We start from the raw sequence: 17,113 nt of genomic DNA, 5'->3' as shown, positions 1-17,113 counted from the left end.
AAAAACCTCTGGGAGGTTTACGTTCCGAAAGCTTTGAGCTCTCTTTTATCAGTCATTTTCTGGGATCTGTGTCAAGTTTCAACCTACCCAAATAAATGACATCGGTTATGAAATGTGGGGGTCCAGGAATCCAGGGGGCTCCCCCTCACCGCAGACCTTCAAAACCATAAATGTCTTTGCCAGACACACATCTGAAGATGTTTGGTCTGGCAGGATGCAACCATTGCGTAAGGGTCTTGGAGGGATTTCATAACATCTAGTATTGGGTATTGGAGCAATAAAAAAGTCACTTAACAGATGATTGGGGCTAAAAAGGAGAAAAATTACAGGTATGATGCAGCCTTGTGAACTAATCAGAACCAACACAGATTTCCTGTTGTAATTCTTCTCATTATTATGGAATTTCACTCAACATCAGTTTACTTTTCGTCAGCCTTTAAAGACGGCTGGTAACTTAATACTTTCACAAAGTGCCAGAGAGCTCTTTATAACACTAAAGTGAATGATTAAACGCTTTAACTGATGAGGACTTAAAGAAACCTACTGGTAGTGACAGTTTTGGATGTTTGGGGCCCTCTGGTGTTGTTCTTTACGATGCTGATGGAGACTTCATACTCCTGTCCCGGTCCAAGCCCGGACTGGAGGAAGTCGGTTTGGGAGGGCGGAAGAGTGCTCACCACTTTTCCGTTTTCTTCTTTCTGCAGAGAAAGGCGAAACAATGGGATAAACCAAAAAATATCCTGCAAAGAGACCAAATATGAGCCTAAATTCATTACTGCAGCAGCCACTGAATAGTTCATATCAGTTTCTCATGTGATGAGTACAAAGGACTCATAACTTATAGAGATGCTTGACGGGGAAGCACAAAAAGGAATTAAAGACAAGCACACATGGGAACACGACACAAGCATTTTTTACCCTTACACTAATTTTTGCATCTGTGTTATCTTGTGTCGCAGCAACATAAGGTTGCAAACAACCTGCTCTTTTTATGTGGATCTACATCAGTTTTCACTAATCATTCAAAGTGAAAAGGTGCTGATGCCGATTTCTACAACTTCAATCTAAGCAGGCATCTAACGGCGAAGGAGCAGAAGAAACTTAAAGGTCAGTAAAAGGACAGCCTATTTAAAAGGGAATACAAGTCAACAGAGGATAGAAAATCAAAAGCTCTGACTTATCAGCCGGCGCAGTCATTTTCCTTCAAAGCATGTCTAGCTCAGATTCCTTGCAGCGGGTTTAGCTGACATACAGATTTGCCCTAAGTGAGGGTTATTATTATTTAAATTTTTTTTCATGTCAAAGCAAATTTAATGGTTAGCGCTGACATAAATCTTTTATGCTGAAGTTTTGAAAAAGCTGGCACAGCTTATCGCCTCTCACTTTTTCCGTGACGGTTATTAAACAGGAAGGGCAGTCTTAAGAGAAGCGGCGGGCACACTAACCGTGTTGCGGAAATAAATCTCCCAGCTGTCAAAGGAAATGTCCAGCTGGTCCCAGACAACTTCGACAGAGGTTTCTCTCACTGACTTGAATCTTAAGCCTTCTGGTTGTGGGAGATCTGCCAAAATTGAGGGAAACAGTGAAGTCCTTTTTATTTTTATTTTTTTTACCCCAAATGTGAGTTTTAGATAGTTAGCGCAGCAGAAATTGTGATGGACCTGTAACAACTCGTGCGCTGACAGGAATGCTCCTCTTGTTGCTCAGCACCGCGTAGACGCTGATCAGGTATTCGATGCCAGGTTCGAGCTCTTTAACAGTGGCAGCAGTTTTATCTCCAGGAACGGTGAACTCCATGAGGAGACCCCCGGGACTGGTGGGGACGTATGTGACGAGGTACTCTGTGACCAGCATCTCGTTGTTCCAGGACAGGTCCACGGTCTCGGTGCTGACGTCCCCGACAGTCAGGGTCTTAGGAGGAGACACTGGAATAGAAATTTTCTTTTTTTAAAAAAAGAAAGGATGTTGTGGTTTTGTTTTCAGATGGTTTCTCATGCTCTGTGTGTTGGCGAATATCCATTATGTGGCAGACCTACAATCTAGACGTGGTGTGACAAAAACGACAAACCAAGACCCTATTTTACATTCACCAAAAATAGTTTAGTGGGTAGTGACCAAGAATAGAAGGAAGTCACATCACCCTGAATATGATTTTATATTCTCTTCAAGTTGACACATGGAAACCCTCAAAAAGTAAAACAGCAGAATCCTTCTCTGTGTGTGTGTTAACATTAGGAGCTTCTTACCTTCGGAGCAGTCCTCTCTGATGTACCCCTCATCGCAGAAGCACTGGCCGTTCACACAGCGGCCCTTATCATGGCAGTTGTTGATACAGCTCAGGTCTGCACAGCTCTCCCCTTCATATCCACTCTCACACAAACACCTCCCGTTGACGCAACGCCCCCTGTTGTTGCAGTTGTCCGGACAAGCCAGCACAGAGCAGTCATCTCCAGTGTAGCCCTCCTGACAGAAGCACTTGCCGTCTAGACAGTGGCCGCGTGCCAGGCAGTCGTTGGGACAAGCTTTCTTGCCACAGTCTTCCCCGCTAAACCCTTCGTCGCAAACGCATTGCCCATCGACACAACGGCCGCGGTCTCTGCAATTGTTCGGGCAACTCAGTTGACTGCAGTCGTCGCCGACGAAGCCTACATGGCACACGCAGCGTCCTTTGATGCACTCCCCACGGCCATAGCAGTTTGATGGGCAGATGCGCACGCTACAGTCTTCACCTGCAAAGCCTTCGTCGCAGACACACTGGCCGTTGACACAGCGCCCCTTCAGCCGGCAGTTGTTCGGACAGGAAAGCTCGCCGCAGTCGTCTCCAAGGAACCCGACATCACAAGAACACCGTCCATTGATGCACTGACCTCTGTTGTTGCAGTTATTCAGACACGCAAGCTGGCTGCAGTCCTCACCTTGATACCCAGAGTCACAGATGCAAAGTCCATTGAAGCACATTCCTCTGCCATTACAGTCATTCAGGCAGGTGAGCTGAGAGCAATCTTCACCACTGTACCCGGCAGTGCAAATACATTTGCCGTCAACACAAAACCCATTGCCGCGGCAGTTGTTGGGGCAAGAGTGTTCTCCGCAGTCCTCTCCGCTGAAGCCCTCATCGCAGTGGCAGGTGCCGTTCACGCAGCGTCCGCGGTCGTAGCAGTCTTTGGGACAGATGAGTTCGGAGCAGTCAAAGCCAGTCCAAGGTTCGTCACACACGCAGTCTCCCTCCTCACAGCGACCGCGGCCCAGGCAGTTGTTCAAGCACCGGCTCTGAGAGCAGTCTTCGCCAAAGAAACCGTCGGAACAGACACAAACACCTCCCACACAGTGGCCGTGGGCTCCACACACCTCAGGGCAGATCTCGAGGGCACAATCTTGTCCGTCGAAGCCCTTATAGCAAACACATTTTCCGTCCACACAGCGACCACGGTCCTGGCATCTCCCAGGACACTCGGCCTCAGTGCAGTTGGGTCCCCTCCAGCCAGGATCACATATGCAACCACATGTTTCAGCGCTGTAGTTTCCATGGCCATTGCAGTATGGTTTTGTTCCCAACTCACCTATACAGAAAAAAAGGATGAAGAAATCAATGATTTGCAGAGTATCTCATCACATTGGCACAACATTTCACCACAAGGTTTATTAAAATGTAATTCATGAGATGCTGGGCTGTACTTTAGAGACAGAGTTACACTCCCACAATAAAACCTAAACCACTCCAAACAGATGAATCAAACAGATGTATTTCATACTGGGGGAGACCTAGGGGATTACGTGATATATTTGAAAAGCTGTTTTCAGTGTGAAGTTTCAACAAATACAGGAGTCTATTTCTTTGCTGGGTGACACTCCTACCTGTGAGCTGCTCACTGCTGCATTGATCCCTCAAAGCTGAAACCTCTCCTTCAAGCATCTCCAGGCGGCTCACGAGGTCCTTCAGGCCTGGAAAGTCATCCGTGCAACCGCAGGCCTGCCGAGGTATGTTAATGCGATGGGTGAACACAATCTGGTTTTCCCCATTAAGCGTATGTTCGGTGACATGATGGCCTGGAGGGACCGGCGTTACGTCTTTGGGATGGACTTGTGTGCCCTCTGATGCCTCCAGGTCCACCGAGCACAGGGAACTTGCAGGAACGTTGATGTTATAAACATGGCTGAAAACCATTGGGTGGCCTACACTGGGAAGGGTGGCATTGTGTTCTGTATGGGGAGAAAGAGTCTGTCGTCGATGGCGGAGGACTTTCCTGACAAGCCCAGCAGTTGATAAACTCATCAAAGTAAACAGAAGAAGGCAGCCCAGAAGACTTTGTGAGCCCATGATAGATGGGCAAGGTAGGCAAGGTACGGATGAAAAAGAATATCTGTATGGACCTCTGGCTTGAGGGGCAATCCACGAGGACAGTCTGAAAAGACCAAAGGGAAAGTGCAATTAAGTTAATTTGTCAGTACAATAAAAGCATTATAACTGCACAGTAGAGAATAATAGAAACAATAGTCTGGTAAAAAACCAGCCCCTTGTTCTGCGCTTTGCTTTGTACAGAGGTTCTAGACACTCAGCTATTGAGTTTGACGCTATGAAGCTAATGAGAATTTGCCTGCGCTTTAATCAACTATCCCCCACTGCGAACAGAGATGCATCAAACTCATCGAGGCGGCTGTTCATGTTGACTCAATATCTGGAAGCGTGACCAACAAGGACTGAATGAACGGCTTTGCTAATCCTACAGGCACACTACAATTATAAATTATTGCCTTTTTGTTATATAGGGAATGACTATTCAGCATTTATTAATGAGTAAGCTGATTGACGTGGTACCAGTCTATTGTCGAATAGCAGAGGTTGAAGTAGCACTGATGACAATTTCAATTCTGATCAGAGAAATACACCGAAGCAATTGAAAAAAGCAGAATTGAAATCTTTCCAAAAGACAAAAGTCTCCCTCTTTTGCCATTTTCAAAAACTACACTGAAGGAGCAAGTCGTTTTCACTGACAAATGCTTGAAAAAAATTATGTTCAGCTTGACAAACATATCTCTAAACAACATTTCTGAATTGTCGCCGGCTAATTTTCAGAAGTCAAAGCAAAAAAGAAAATGAAAGACGTTCAAACAGTATGACAGTATGTAAAGCAACTCAAGACGCCGAGCTACGTTTTAATGAGATTTAATTTTGCAACAAGTGACAGACAAATAAGTTAGGAAGGAAAAGATTTTTATCTGGATTGTCCACATGGTAATTTCTTCTCACAGATGTTGTTCAGAGTGAATCATTAGATTTCTACTATGTCTACACAGGTTGTGTTCATCTACAGACTACAGTGAACGATATTTGGGGCGATCAATGTCAAAACAAACCACAAACACATAATAAAAAATACCTTTCAAGAAAAAGGTTTTGGGTTTTTTTTTTCTGGAAAATGCTACGCATCCCTAAAAATGTCTCAAGACAAAAGAATCCACAGCTGTGCTGGCACGTCAGCGTCTTTTATGGATTTCACGCTAGTGTGGAGAAATCTCAGCTGTTTTGATTCAGCAGAACTTACAATTACAGGAGGGGAAAAATAAATAAAAAAATTAAAAAATTAATAAAACAAAATCCTAGTTCACTCCATTCACTGATGCACCCACAAGTTTTTTTTTTTTGCATCTTCTAACACCTGGACAACGACAACACCCTGATTTGGAGCAACAAGCTCCTGCCGCAGCGTGGGAAAACCTTGTAATGAGTCTCTTCAGCAGTTGAGTGATGACAGATGACTGAAAATGGATAGAGAAGCCTGATGTGATGAATGACCTCTTCCTCGTGACTGGAAACAGCTTCCCTCAGTTTTTTTTTTTTTAGGTTACATGACAACCGACGATGATGCCATGTGAAGCATTTTATCCTCAATCTGCCTGCAAATGTCATTGAGACCGGTTCTTACAGTCTGCTGTTTTGTCTGGAAGACATGTTACCCGTTTACAGCAAGCTGCATATTGGCAGAGCTTAAGGATCATGTCATGTCTTTTCTCTTATTAATAGCATCTGTTCAGAAGAGCTAAAAAAAAACAAAACCTTGTAGACAGAGGACCATTACCTGCACTTTTATAAAATAAATGAATAAATAAATAAAAGTAAAAAGAATCATGATATGCACCTGGGTTGAGATCGATTCGTGTGAGTACAATCGGGAACTTCAACAAAGAAAAACATCTTCAGACGATTTTACTGAACGTTTGTTGCATCTCCATTGCCATGACAGTAAACTTGTATGTCTTGCCTCTTCTAAATTTAAAAGGACATTAGTATACCACAGGGATACAAAAAGTCCAAACAGTTCCTCATGAATAAAAAAATAAAAAAATAAATTAAGTCTTATCCACATCCTTTTTACAAGAAACCCCAAAAAGCCAAAACCATGCCATCCCCTAGGCTTTACATTTCAGAAGGAAATGCGGATTTAGACCAAGTAAAAATCCATAAGCTATAAATATTTAAACAATGAAATGAAAAAAAAGCCTCATAAATTTCAAATAAATCTGCACATCTCTGTATTAGTTTACCAATAAAAAGCTCATCCCAGTACCAGAGTTTCCCCTGACCCCTTAATCTCACAATCAAATATGAATCTATTTCTTCCAAAATGTGAGGAAAATGGGTTGTGCTGAATTTTTCTGCAAGGACCGCCAAAAGATTTACTGTCGAGGAAAGACAATACAGCAGAGGGAGAAGAATTTCAGGCCCTGGAGATCTTTGAACTTACCTTGTGTCTTGTAAACTGATCACACAGTGACAAGAAAAGAATGAAACCACTTCCTTTCCCATCGCAACATGGTGCCTATAAAAACCTCTTCTCAGTCAACTTATTTTTGTACTGTACTCTCCTTTGGTGTCACCTCCCTGACACCATTGCCAGTATTTCTGCTAATCTTTACATTTAAAAACAGATATATATATATATAATATATATATATATATATATATATATATATATATATATATATAAAACTGAATTGGAGTTTTACAATTTCTCACACATCTGGTGAGTGGGCCGGGATGTAACTGAAAGCTGCAAATCTAAAAACTTGGTTCTGGAGTATACATTTTTTTTGATCCGCTTCTAGAAAAAAACGTTACCGCAACAAAGATAATTTGTGGTCCTCAAGGTACAGAGCAGATCCCATAAAGTCCCCAGGAGGGCTCCCATTCCATGAGTTTGGATGCAGTTCATTCCTGATTTTGGACTTTGCTTGCATAACCCAAAAACATGTTTTATTAGCTTTTTTGGCCAAATATAAGATGAGGAAAATATTCACAAATGTCTTGCGTGCACCGCTGAATATTTATGGTGTGGCACACATGATGGAAGTAAATTTTCTTCTGAAGAGCTTTCATACGAGTTGTGAAGGTATCCAAGTGGAAGGCAAAGTTATGTAATAGGAATGAGGTAATAAATAATATATAAACAAGCAAAATATTAACTTTGTAAGTCAGAAAACCATCCATAAGTAGTTCTTAGCTGACTTTCTAAAAAACATAGCTGTCTTTGTAATAGACAGACCTACAGAGTTAGCTAGATAGATAGCTAAAGCAAAGCTAGATAACCCTAACCACTAAATCTAACAGAGCTAGCTACAATGAAGATAGATGGGTAGTTAGCTAGATAGAGCGAAGCAAGCCAGCTAGCTAGCAAACATTGTGGCTAAACAATAATCATAAGACATGTTGTAAGCTTGTATTTGCTAGCCTGGCTTTTCATATTGCCTTTAGAGTATTAGCTTCTTCTTCTTCTCCTCTAAATGGTCTTTTAGCTCATGTTTCAAGAGTCGTTTCTTTATGCTAACATATGAATGCTCCAACAGATGAAGGTGGCACCTCTAAGCATCTTGAAATTGTATCAGATGAACTAGCCTTGAGGAAGTTCATTTAAGGAAGCAGTGTTTTTGAGGTGATGCCGTAACACAGCTGCAGGTGTGACCCCAATTAAGAAAACTATCTCAAGCTAACAAAGCCATTACACCAGAGGTGGGCTTTTGCTAATAAAAAAAAAGTATTGACCTTTTGCACATGGTCACACTCTCCAGAACTCCATGGTGTGATTCAGGCAAAGCTTGCAATTTGATCAGCATGTCAGGAGGGAGAAGGTTTGGCTCGGTTTCTTAGCTAGTTAATTCCGACTTTTGTAAATATAGCCGTCTATGAGCCTCAACCCGGTCTGTTACGTTCACAGACAACTTAGCTAGACTGGAACACGTAGGGGCCATGACTAAACTGGCAATAACAGCTTTGGAAAACAATTTAAGTTGCTCTGCTCAATACTCCCATCCCTCACTTCTGACGTCCATCGTGGCGCCTGGTGTGATTAAGGGACATTGGGTCAGTAGAATTAGTGCATGTAAAATTCATCACTCATTATTCTACCATTAAAGCTGCAGTATGAGACATTTACTATATATATATAATTTTTACATCTTTGCTAAAACTGTCATCATGTTGTGTGACAGTTTAATATGAGACAGTTAATCTGTGAAACGATGGATCTCCTTCACTTCCTCCCAGCGCATCATTATTGTGCTCCATTTACCACTTATGAAGTTCTTCCTATGTCAGTCATGGGAAGTTTATTTCTCCCATGACTGTGGCTCTGGCTCCTTGGTGAAGTTCCTGCAGCTCATGTAGCATACACACCAGGCGGAAAGCCAAACTGACCACAACACATATGTAGAAATCCTGTTTCCATCCATTTAACCTGTAGCGTAATTAGAACAGCATGACAGAGAGTAATCGCAGCCTCTTCGGCTGTCTGGTTTTCACAACAATTCTTCTTAGCTTACAGCCTTAACACATTTTTAAAACATCCTCCATGTTTAGAGTTTGTAGACACACACACAAGGATATTGCTATAATCCAAATTTAAGGGAACTGCTTGGTTGTTTTATGAAGTGACTGCCACTTTTCAGAGACACGCAGACACTGTGTTTATGTAACGTTTCTGGACAGTGTGTGCAGGCTTTGGTTTGTTACAGTAAAAATCCCCAGAATGCATCATTCAGAGCAGGACCCGGGTGAACCAAGGACGTCTTCTGTGACTCTCAGACATGGGAAGACAATTTTAGGGAGAAAAACCTGAAACTCTAATATAACTTGAGCATTAAGCTATAATCCATTCGCCGTAGCTTCAGTGCCTTTTTCCCCCCACGTTGGCAGGATCAGGAAAACTTTCCCACGTGGAAAAAATAAAATAAAAAAAATATTGGGAATTTTGGCCGTGGACTGACGACATCTGTTTTGCAAAGTCAAGGAGAGAAAAAGAAAAAAAAAAACTCCATGAAGGTGCTCGTCATGTATCCAGACAAAGAAGAGTAGGTTAATCTCAAATTACAAACCGCACGGTCTGCTTCGGTCACGTCTGCACAATCGGTTCCGATGAGTGACGCAGCGCTGACACACACCCCGCGGGGCGCTCCCGGCCCAACACCCTCCTCGTTGGAAACACTGAGTGTCGGGGACCCGGTGGCCAGCAGAAAACAAGTGCTCCGCTTGGTTTTCTGTGGGTTTGTTTGTGTGCATATCTTTAGTTTCCATGCATTTGGAAATCCACATCCTTTTAACATCTGGCACAGCTGGAAGCGACCTCGCGCCGCTTAGCTGGAGCAGTCGCTGCGGCTGATGTAGCGACAGAAAACAATGCGGCAGCTGATTACCTGATAAGTTTCAACCGGGCACGCCTGAATGCCAAACATCCCCAGAGGAGGTGAGAAGTTTTTAGCCGTTTTTGGAAAACTGTCTACAAACTTGATGGCTAACGCCTTTTCAATCGTAGCAGCTACTTTGCTAAACGATTCATTCCTTTTGAGCCTTTTTCACACTTTTGTCACATCACAACCGCATACTTCATTGGATTTTGCTGCGATTTTACGTGATAAATCAGCACGTAATCTTTCCCACAATCCATTGCTCCCAGTGCTAACTAGAAACAACCAATCAGAGCCAGGAGGCGGGTCTTAGCGCTGTCAATCACCTTCGTATGCGCACTTGACCCCGTTGTTCTCTGACAGCTAGCCTGCCATGAATGCTAAGGCTAGTTAGCATGGCCACTGACGACGGCGGATAAACAGTTCTGGTAAACTTGCAAGTAGCGTTTCCACCATTAGCACATTTGGCAGCATGTAGACAAGCTTGATTGACAGCACTGAGACCCTCCCACTGGCTCTGATTGGTTGTTTTTTCTGTTATAAAAAAAGTTCTTTTTTATGACTTACTGGTGACAATCTTAACAAATATGTTAAAAAACTATTTTTTGTACGAGTTCAACACCTCAAGTTTAAATCCTTCTTGATCAGTGTTTACCTCGCGTCTAAAAGTTGCCAAATCTTTTTCGCAAACGACTTTAATCTAAAATCATGTACAAAAAAAAAAAATGCCATTCTTGATTCACCCGCAGTTTCTGAAACGAATTTCAGCCTGGAGTTTTCCGGATCACTCAAACGAGTAACTTGGCTTTGACTTGAAGCATTTGATGATACCTCTAACTGCATGTTTATGGCCGTTTTGCCAAGGGAAGGTGAACCTCCGCCCAAGTACCAGCTCTTTTTACCAGTCTCAAATCGCCCTGTATTTGTCGTGCTGTGTGGGACTTTGATGCGTGTAATGATCCCCACACGGTTTATTGTTCTACTCAAACTTTCCGAGTGTTTAATTAGGTTCAGTTTTTTGTTTTTCCTGTGCTGTGATATTTTTCTGTTTCCCTTGCGCTCAATTTCGTCCAGTCTGGTCACGTTCCTCCCTTAGTTTCCTCAGTCCTCTTCACCAGCGGTTTGCTCCGTTTATCGTACTCACATTGGTTCCCATGTTGATAATTATCACCCCACCTGATACTGTGCTCATTCATCATTGTTCCTGCGATTCCTGCCGTTTTCCCTTCTCTCTGATGTGTTTTACTTTTTCTTATCAGGCCTCATTTTCGCCGTTCACCTGCCTGTATCCTGTTTGCATTTGAATCCTACGACACCTCAAAATTTGAGCTTGTTTAGCTCCGACGGTCGTACAATTAGCTTCCCTGTCCCAACTGAGCAAAAATAATCCACAGAGCATATTCCAGCTACTACTATGTTTCACAGTACGGATGGTGTGTTCACAGTTGGCTGCAGATTTATTCTTCTTGCAGACAAGAATTTGACTCTGGGACAAACCTGTAGCAATAAGCAATACATCAATTTATCACATGATACATTAAAAAGGAGCTAGGTCATTTTTATTCTGATAATTTATATTTTTGTTTCCAGATTTCATAATCCATTTCCTTTATGGTTTTGGTTGTGTGTGCTTTTTCTTTAGCCTTTTTTGGTCTCTTTGTTTATTTTTTATTGTTTTTTTATTAGATATTTAAAATACCTTTTGGTTCCAGTGTTTTGTTTTGTTTTTTTAATTGAAATTAGACCACACACTTGCAGTATTATGCCACTATCAATATATTCTGGGCCAGACTTTACAAAAGGGCTAACAGGGGCAGTAGTCCAGGGCGTTTAGCTTTGGGGCGCTCCAAAGATTTGGAATGTTTTTGTAATGAAGGCATGTTTTATATTGTACCTAATACAAAACTGTCATATAAAGTTTGTTTTTTTAATGTTACATTTCGACAAATGAATACAATACTCAAATATTTGAAAATTCTTAACTTACAGCCCATCTTAGATGGGACTTTCTAAACCTGCTGACATATAGACCTATTTATTAATGCACTGGGGTTTTTTTTATGAGTGAATAGCTTTTTTTTTTTTTTGTTTGGCACAAAAACCAGCTGTGTACCCAGAGCCCTCATCCTTCTAATCACGGCCCTGACTGTATTGCTTGAAAATCATCTCAAGACAACGATATTATTGTTTATCGCAATAATTACTGGTATAATTTATCGTCCAGTAAAATTTGCCATCATGACTCTGGGGCAAAAATAATGTGTACGATCACTTTCTCCCTGATCCGTCTGCTGTTTCCCTTCATCAAACTGTTTCATGACTGCTGTTCTCTAACCCAGCGGTCCCCAACCACCGGGCTGCGGACCAATTGGTACCGGGCCGCGCAAGAAATAATTAAATATGTCCGTTCTATGTATTGAGTCTGGACGAGCTTTTATTTTGAAAATCCTAAACCGGATGCTGTCGGTTACGTCTTGCGCCGCCAACATGCAGCAGAATGAGTAAGAAACAAAAGCATCGTACTGTACTAAAAAGGTTGGGGAGCACTGCTCTAACCAACCCTCACAGAGCTGTCCATTTGCAAACTGCACTCGACTTCATTAAGTGCATCAGAGTAAAGGGGGCTCAACTCAGTTGAATTGGAAATACTCCTGATTTCTCTTTTTAAGAATCATAGAAAACCATGCAAGTGGAAAATAATTTTCTTGGACTAAAACGTGATTCCACTAAAATTTCAGAAGAAATCCTTCAAGAGCTGAAGGTCATGTGCTGAAACAGAGACTGGTATTACATAACACAACGCTCTGTTAAGAGTGCCTCTAAAACGAAACAGATACACTTAAAAAAAAACAAGCAGACCCTTATTCACCTTTTTGCAGCCTGTTGCAGTCACTCCTAACCAGAAGCTGAAGAATAATCTAAACACCTTCAACAGGAAAAACAAGGTGAGTTACGATCAGGCCCCCCGATGCCCCCTGGGTGTCTGGAATGTGTTGAGGAGCTGAAACCCAGCTGTCCATCTGAGGGGTTTGGGGGGTTTGGGGTGAGCTCACATCCCAGGGATCCAGGCTCACACCAAAAAGCCCCTCCGACTCCTCAGTGGGAGACAGAAATCCACGCTAATGGACAGGACTTAAAAGGAGGAAGGGTTACGATTCACATCCGCTGAGCATGAACTGGAACATGTGACTCAAACTTTCCACCAAAAAAAATAAATAAATAAAAAGTTTAAAAAAATCTCAGATCAACCACATTTGGACTTCAATTAAGCTCAACTAAAATGGACGCCCCCCTCTCTGATTGCTGCCCACTTTTTATTTCATTTCATTTCAGCTTTGTGGTGGGAAAAAAAAGAAAAACTGGATTTGGTGAATAATGAGGCTGCAAAATCTCAGCAGATGCGGCATGCGCTGATTTTATTTGATCTTTCCTGGAACTGAAGTCCAACTTGACAACTTGTGCACACAACAGGAGCAAAAACTGGAAAACAAAGATCACTTCTGCACATCTGCAACATCCGAAACAATAGCAAGCTTTTTTTTTTTTTTGCTCTTATGTATTATGAATGTGTCTTCTTACCTGTGTTTGGTGTGATCAGATCAAATCAGATCAGATTTTCTGCATTCAACACTTGGAGCTCCTCCAGATTCCTTCCTAATTCAGCTCGGCTGGCTGGAGGGAAAAAGAGGAGAAGAAGAAGAAGAAGAAAGGAGGATGCTTCGCTCCGTCTTCCGTTGTTGCTCCGAGCAAGGTGGCAGACAGCTCCGTCAATCCTCCCTCAGCCAGAGCTCCTTATCTTCCCTCAGCGCTCACAGCTCAGGCTGGGGCTCAGCTCCGATTCTGACAGGGAGAGCGAGCCAAAGAAAAAAAAAAAGGAGAAGAAAAGAAAAGCAGAGAGAGAGAGAGAGAGAGGGAGAATTGGTGTGGGAGGAAATGTCTTTTAAAGGCTCAGGAGTGCTTAGGTCAGACACTCATTGCTTTTTAAACTCCAGCCCCCTTAAATAGCCGTCATTCTCCCTCCCTTCCTGCTGGGTTTTTTTTTTTGCCACCCTGTCCTTCCCTCTCCGTCTCCCTCCGCTGCAGCTAATGGATGCAGAGCTGGCCTGCTGCCTCTAAATGAGATGCCACTGTTACCGGGAGTCATGACAGGAAAAGAGTGGACCTTGTGGTTGTGTAGGAAAATTAGAGGCGGGGTGAAAGGAGAGCAAAATGAGAGGAAAGTCGAGGAAAGGCTGCAGACAGCATGGCAGACGTCTACCTTCAGGCGATTTTTGTTATAATGATGAGGGATTGTCTGACTTCATGATTAAAGCAGTGAAGAGTTTGTGAAGTTTACTGAAACCGTTGTTGTCTTCGCTGAAGAGCTGCAGCGAATAAGAAGCTCAAATCTGCAGGGTTTTAATGACGTAAGAGAACCAAAATGACCTTTTCTTACGTTTAACTGAAGCTCAAAAACAAGTCGAAATCTCTTCATCTCTTTGTTTCTTAAAGATTTTTGCCTTTCGAGTTGCTGAGAATACCGCGGTACAACGGTGAATTAGGACCATTGAACACAGAAGAAAAGGAGTAAATTTTAAAAACACCCCCAAATCAGATGTAAATAAATTTTTTATGGTTATCTCAGAGATTTTTCAGGAAAGAAATTGAACATTTCTGAGTTTGACAAGTCGAAAACTTTTCAAGACTATTCTTGACTTTAAGAAATTCCCAATTTTTTTTTTTTTCCAGAAATTACTGCAATTGTTCTCAAATTTTCTGAGATGTCTGGCAGAAGTGTAGTCCTTTTGTCGTGTACCTGCCACTCTGCCTCCTCACGTCATTCTCAATAACCCTCCTTCCACCGTGGATCGCCAGCTGCGTTTCCATTCACCACATAACTGCGCCATTTGAAATTCCGAAAATAAATTTGCTCTGCAATTTCGAAAAAAAATGAAAAGGACGTTGGTGCGAGGATGAGGCGTTTTGTGGGACTAGACAAATTGGTTTATTTCACAAAACTGTAAATGAAAAACTTCTTTAGTCCTCGGGAGTCATGTGATCAACATGCGGATGTTGCCACTGAAGCAAACTACAAAAAGAAGAAGAAGACGACGACGACAGCCTGGAGAAGTACGACAACTCAAGAAGTACAGCAACCTGTCACAGGAAATGCTGGTCATGTTCTACACGGCCATTACTCAGTCTGCTCTGCGCTCATCTGTGACTGTGTGGTTTGGCTCATCCACGAAACAGGAAGGGCCGGACGGCAATGAGCAGTCATGTCTGGAAAGAGGGAGTTTATCTGCCCTCCGTCCAGGACTTGAACAGATCTGGGGTCAGGAAAAAGAGGAACTGACGTCTCTGCAGACCCCACACATGCTGGACACAAACCGTTTACCTTCAGGTTGGCGATACACAGCGCCGATAGCAAAAACCACCTGCTTTCTGACGACCAAACCGATACCATATGTCACACTTGTGGACCAAAATCACCAACTTAAGGGAAAGTTGAAAGAACTAAAATCAAGCACATGAAGCAGTGCGATTATTTCCCCCCCTTTTTATGCTATTTTGTAGAACAGGGATAATATTCATCGTAGATCCAAAACTTAAAAAGGATTTTACACATACGCCGTAGTAAAAGAAAGGCATCCATCTTTCAAATTGTTTGGGCCTCAGTTGAACAGTTGGAATTTATTTGCAGCTATAAAAACGGGATTTCTCTCAAAATGCTCACAATATTTATCCGAATTGAATGAAAATCTGATTTGATTGCAGCAATGTCTCTGGACAAACATGGTTCTGTTCGTCCAGGTTGTAAAGAAGACAGTTTGTGTTGCACTTAATTTACATTGTAAGGAAATCACATCCGTCAGTTCCGATTATTATAAATTATGTCGGTAACAGTTTTACTCTGATTATAAATTTTTAAAAAAGGCTCCATTTGCTTCAACAACCTGTGATGGATGAGGCAAATTCTCAGCATTTTTGAATCACAGCCACAAAAATCAGTCCAAGGGTCACAAATGGCCCCCGGACCACCCTTTGGACACCCCTGCCATCCATGTTCGCTCTTCCTTCACCATTACTTTCTTTACACATGCATGTTTCAAAGAAAATAAAAATAAAAAATGCATTCAAAAAACAAGCAAAAAGTTCTGAAATTATTAAGCTTAGTCTTTTTTTTTTATGTGTGTTCCTGTTTATTTACACCAATTAAAGGGAGATGTAGACTTTTTATCCTGCCAAAAAGACAGCAGCTCTCTCACAGAAGGTGAAGCTAAAGTTCATCCTCTAATTATGTAGTGAGCCTCCTCCTGGTTGCACTGTTTCGGTTTAATCTGATAAATCACTGACAGACTGAAATCAATCTCTAGCTCCTCAAGGAAGCATTCCCCCCCCCCCTCGCTCGGACACTTTCCTTTTTCTTTCTCATGGACACATGTGAATTTACCAGATGGGCTGAGCGGAGAGAGGACGCATTCTTTACGTTGAACAACCCCGGCCGTGTCGGTTCCTGGAAAATAAAAATAAAAAAAGCAAGCTGTTCCACGGTCTGTAATGATATCACTTTTTTTGAAGCTCAGTTGGTGCAAACAGACGACGCTCCTGCGTTTAGTTTATCCCTAAAGGACGAGGGAGTCGATTCAGCCGTGAGAGTTAGGTTATGACTAGAAGTAAATGCGCTCCCATCTACATTTTATCTGCTATTTATACAAACTCTGACCGTAAACAAGGCCTCTCCGAGAGATAACGTTGGGAACTGTCATTTTTGCTGCTTTCTCCACGCAAAATGTAGAAAAGAAAATCTGAAACGACAAATCTGAGGGAAAGAGGAAAGCGGGCATGGAATAAATCCAGATTAGGCTGATGGCACACACGAGCTAAGTAGCTTTGTCAGTTTGCATTGCAAGAAGGTGGAGAAACACGAGAAGCGCCTGCAAAACGAAGCACATTGGAAAAGTATTCACACCCAGAACTTTTTCTTGAGAATTTTCTGACTTTACATTAGCAAGTTTTGTTTTTTTTCTTCCTATTTTTCAGCTTTAAGTGGCGGCACATTCAGTGGACTGAATGGGGGCATTCTCATAATCCATCTTTTGTATCTAGCTTCACTGAGAAGGAAGACAGCAAGAGAGAAAGACAGAAAAAAGAAAGAAAAAGAAGACAAAAAGAAAAAAACCAGACGGAAAGAAAACGAGACAAAAAACAATAAAGAAGGACAGAAAGAGACAGAAAACCAGACACAAAGACAAAGAAAGGAAGCAAAAAAGAAAGAGGCGGAAAGAAAACTGCTTTGAAAATTTTCTCCAAACTAAAAGACAGAACTCTTCAGTGGTCATTTTCTGGTCAGCATTTCCGTTCAATGGTGTGATGTCCCTTTTAACTCCACGGTCTCCCAAACATACATTAAAAATTGCCCTTGTAATATAACAAAATCCATCCATACATTTTCTGT

The 17,113-nt window shown here is 42.2% G+C and overlaps 1 protein-coding gene across 6 annotated transcripts in view; it reads right to left on the bottom strand.

Moving 5' to 3' along the window:
• Positions 1 to 13,673, bottom strand: part of tnca (tenascin Ca) — a 41,781-nt gene extending 28,108 nt beyond the window's left edge. For 2 of the 6 annotated variants that reach the window (XM_044144831.1, XM_044144832.1), the window contains exons 1-6: positions 13,255 to 13,654; positions 3,856 to 4,403; positions 2,247 to 3,560; positions 1,662 to 1,925; positions 1,446 to 1,561; positions 545 to 698 (exon numbers count right to left, since the gene is read on the bottom strand). In XM_044144831.1, coding sequence (XP_044000766.1) covers positions 545 to 698; positions 1,446 to 1,561; positions 1,662 to 1,925; positions 2,247 to 3,560; positions 3,856 to 4,318 — 2,311 coding nt within the window. In that variant the 5' untranslated portion in view covers positions 4,319 to 4,403; positions 13,255 to 13,654. Of the gene's footprint in view, positions 1 to 544; positions 699 to 1,445; positions 1,562 to 1,661; positions 1,926 to 2,246; positions 3,561 to 3,855; positions 4,404 to 13,254 lie in introns of all 6 variants that reach the window. The other 4 variants (XM_044144827.1, XM_044144828.1, XM_044144829.1 and 1 more) reach the window with 4 other exon arrangements.
• Positions 13,674 to 17,113: the final 3,440 nt, after the last annotated feature.

The sequence above is a fragment of the Gambusia affinis genome, linkage group LG17 (genome assembly GCF_019740435.1).
Source record: "Gambusia affinis linkage group LG17, SWU_Gaff_1.0, whole genome shotgun sequence".
In the NCBI taxonomy this organism is placed as follows: domain Eukaryota; kingdom Metazoa; phylum Chordata; class Actinopteri; order Cyprinodontiformes; family Poeciliidae; genus Gambusia; species Gambusia affinis.
The sequence above is the reverse complement of the archived record's forward strand: the minus strand, read 5'-3'. Positions and strand labels throughout refer to the sequence as shown.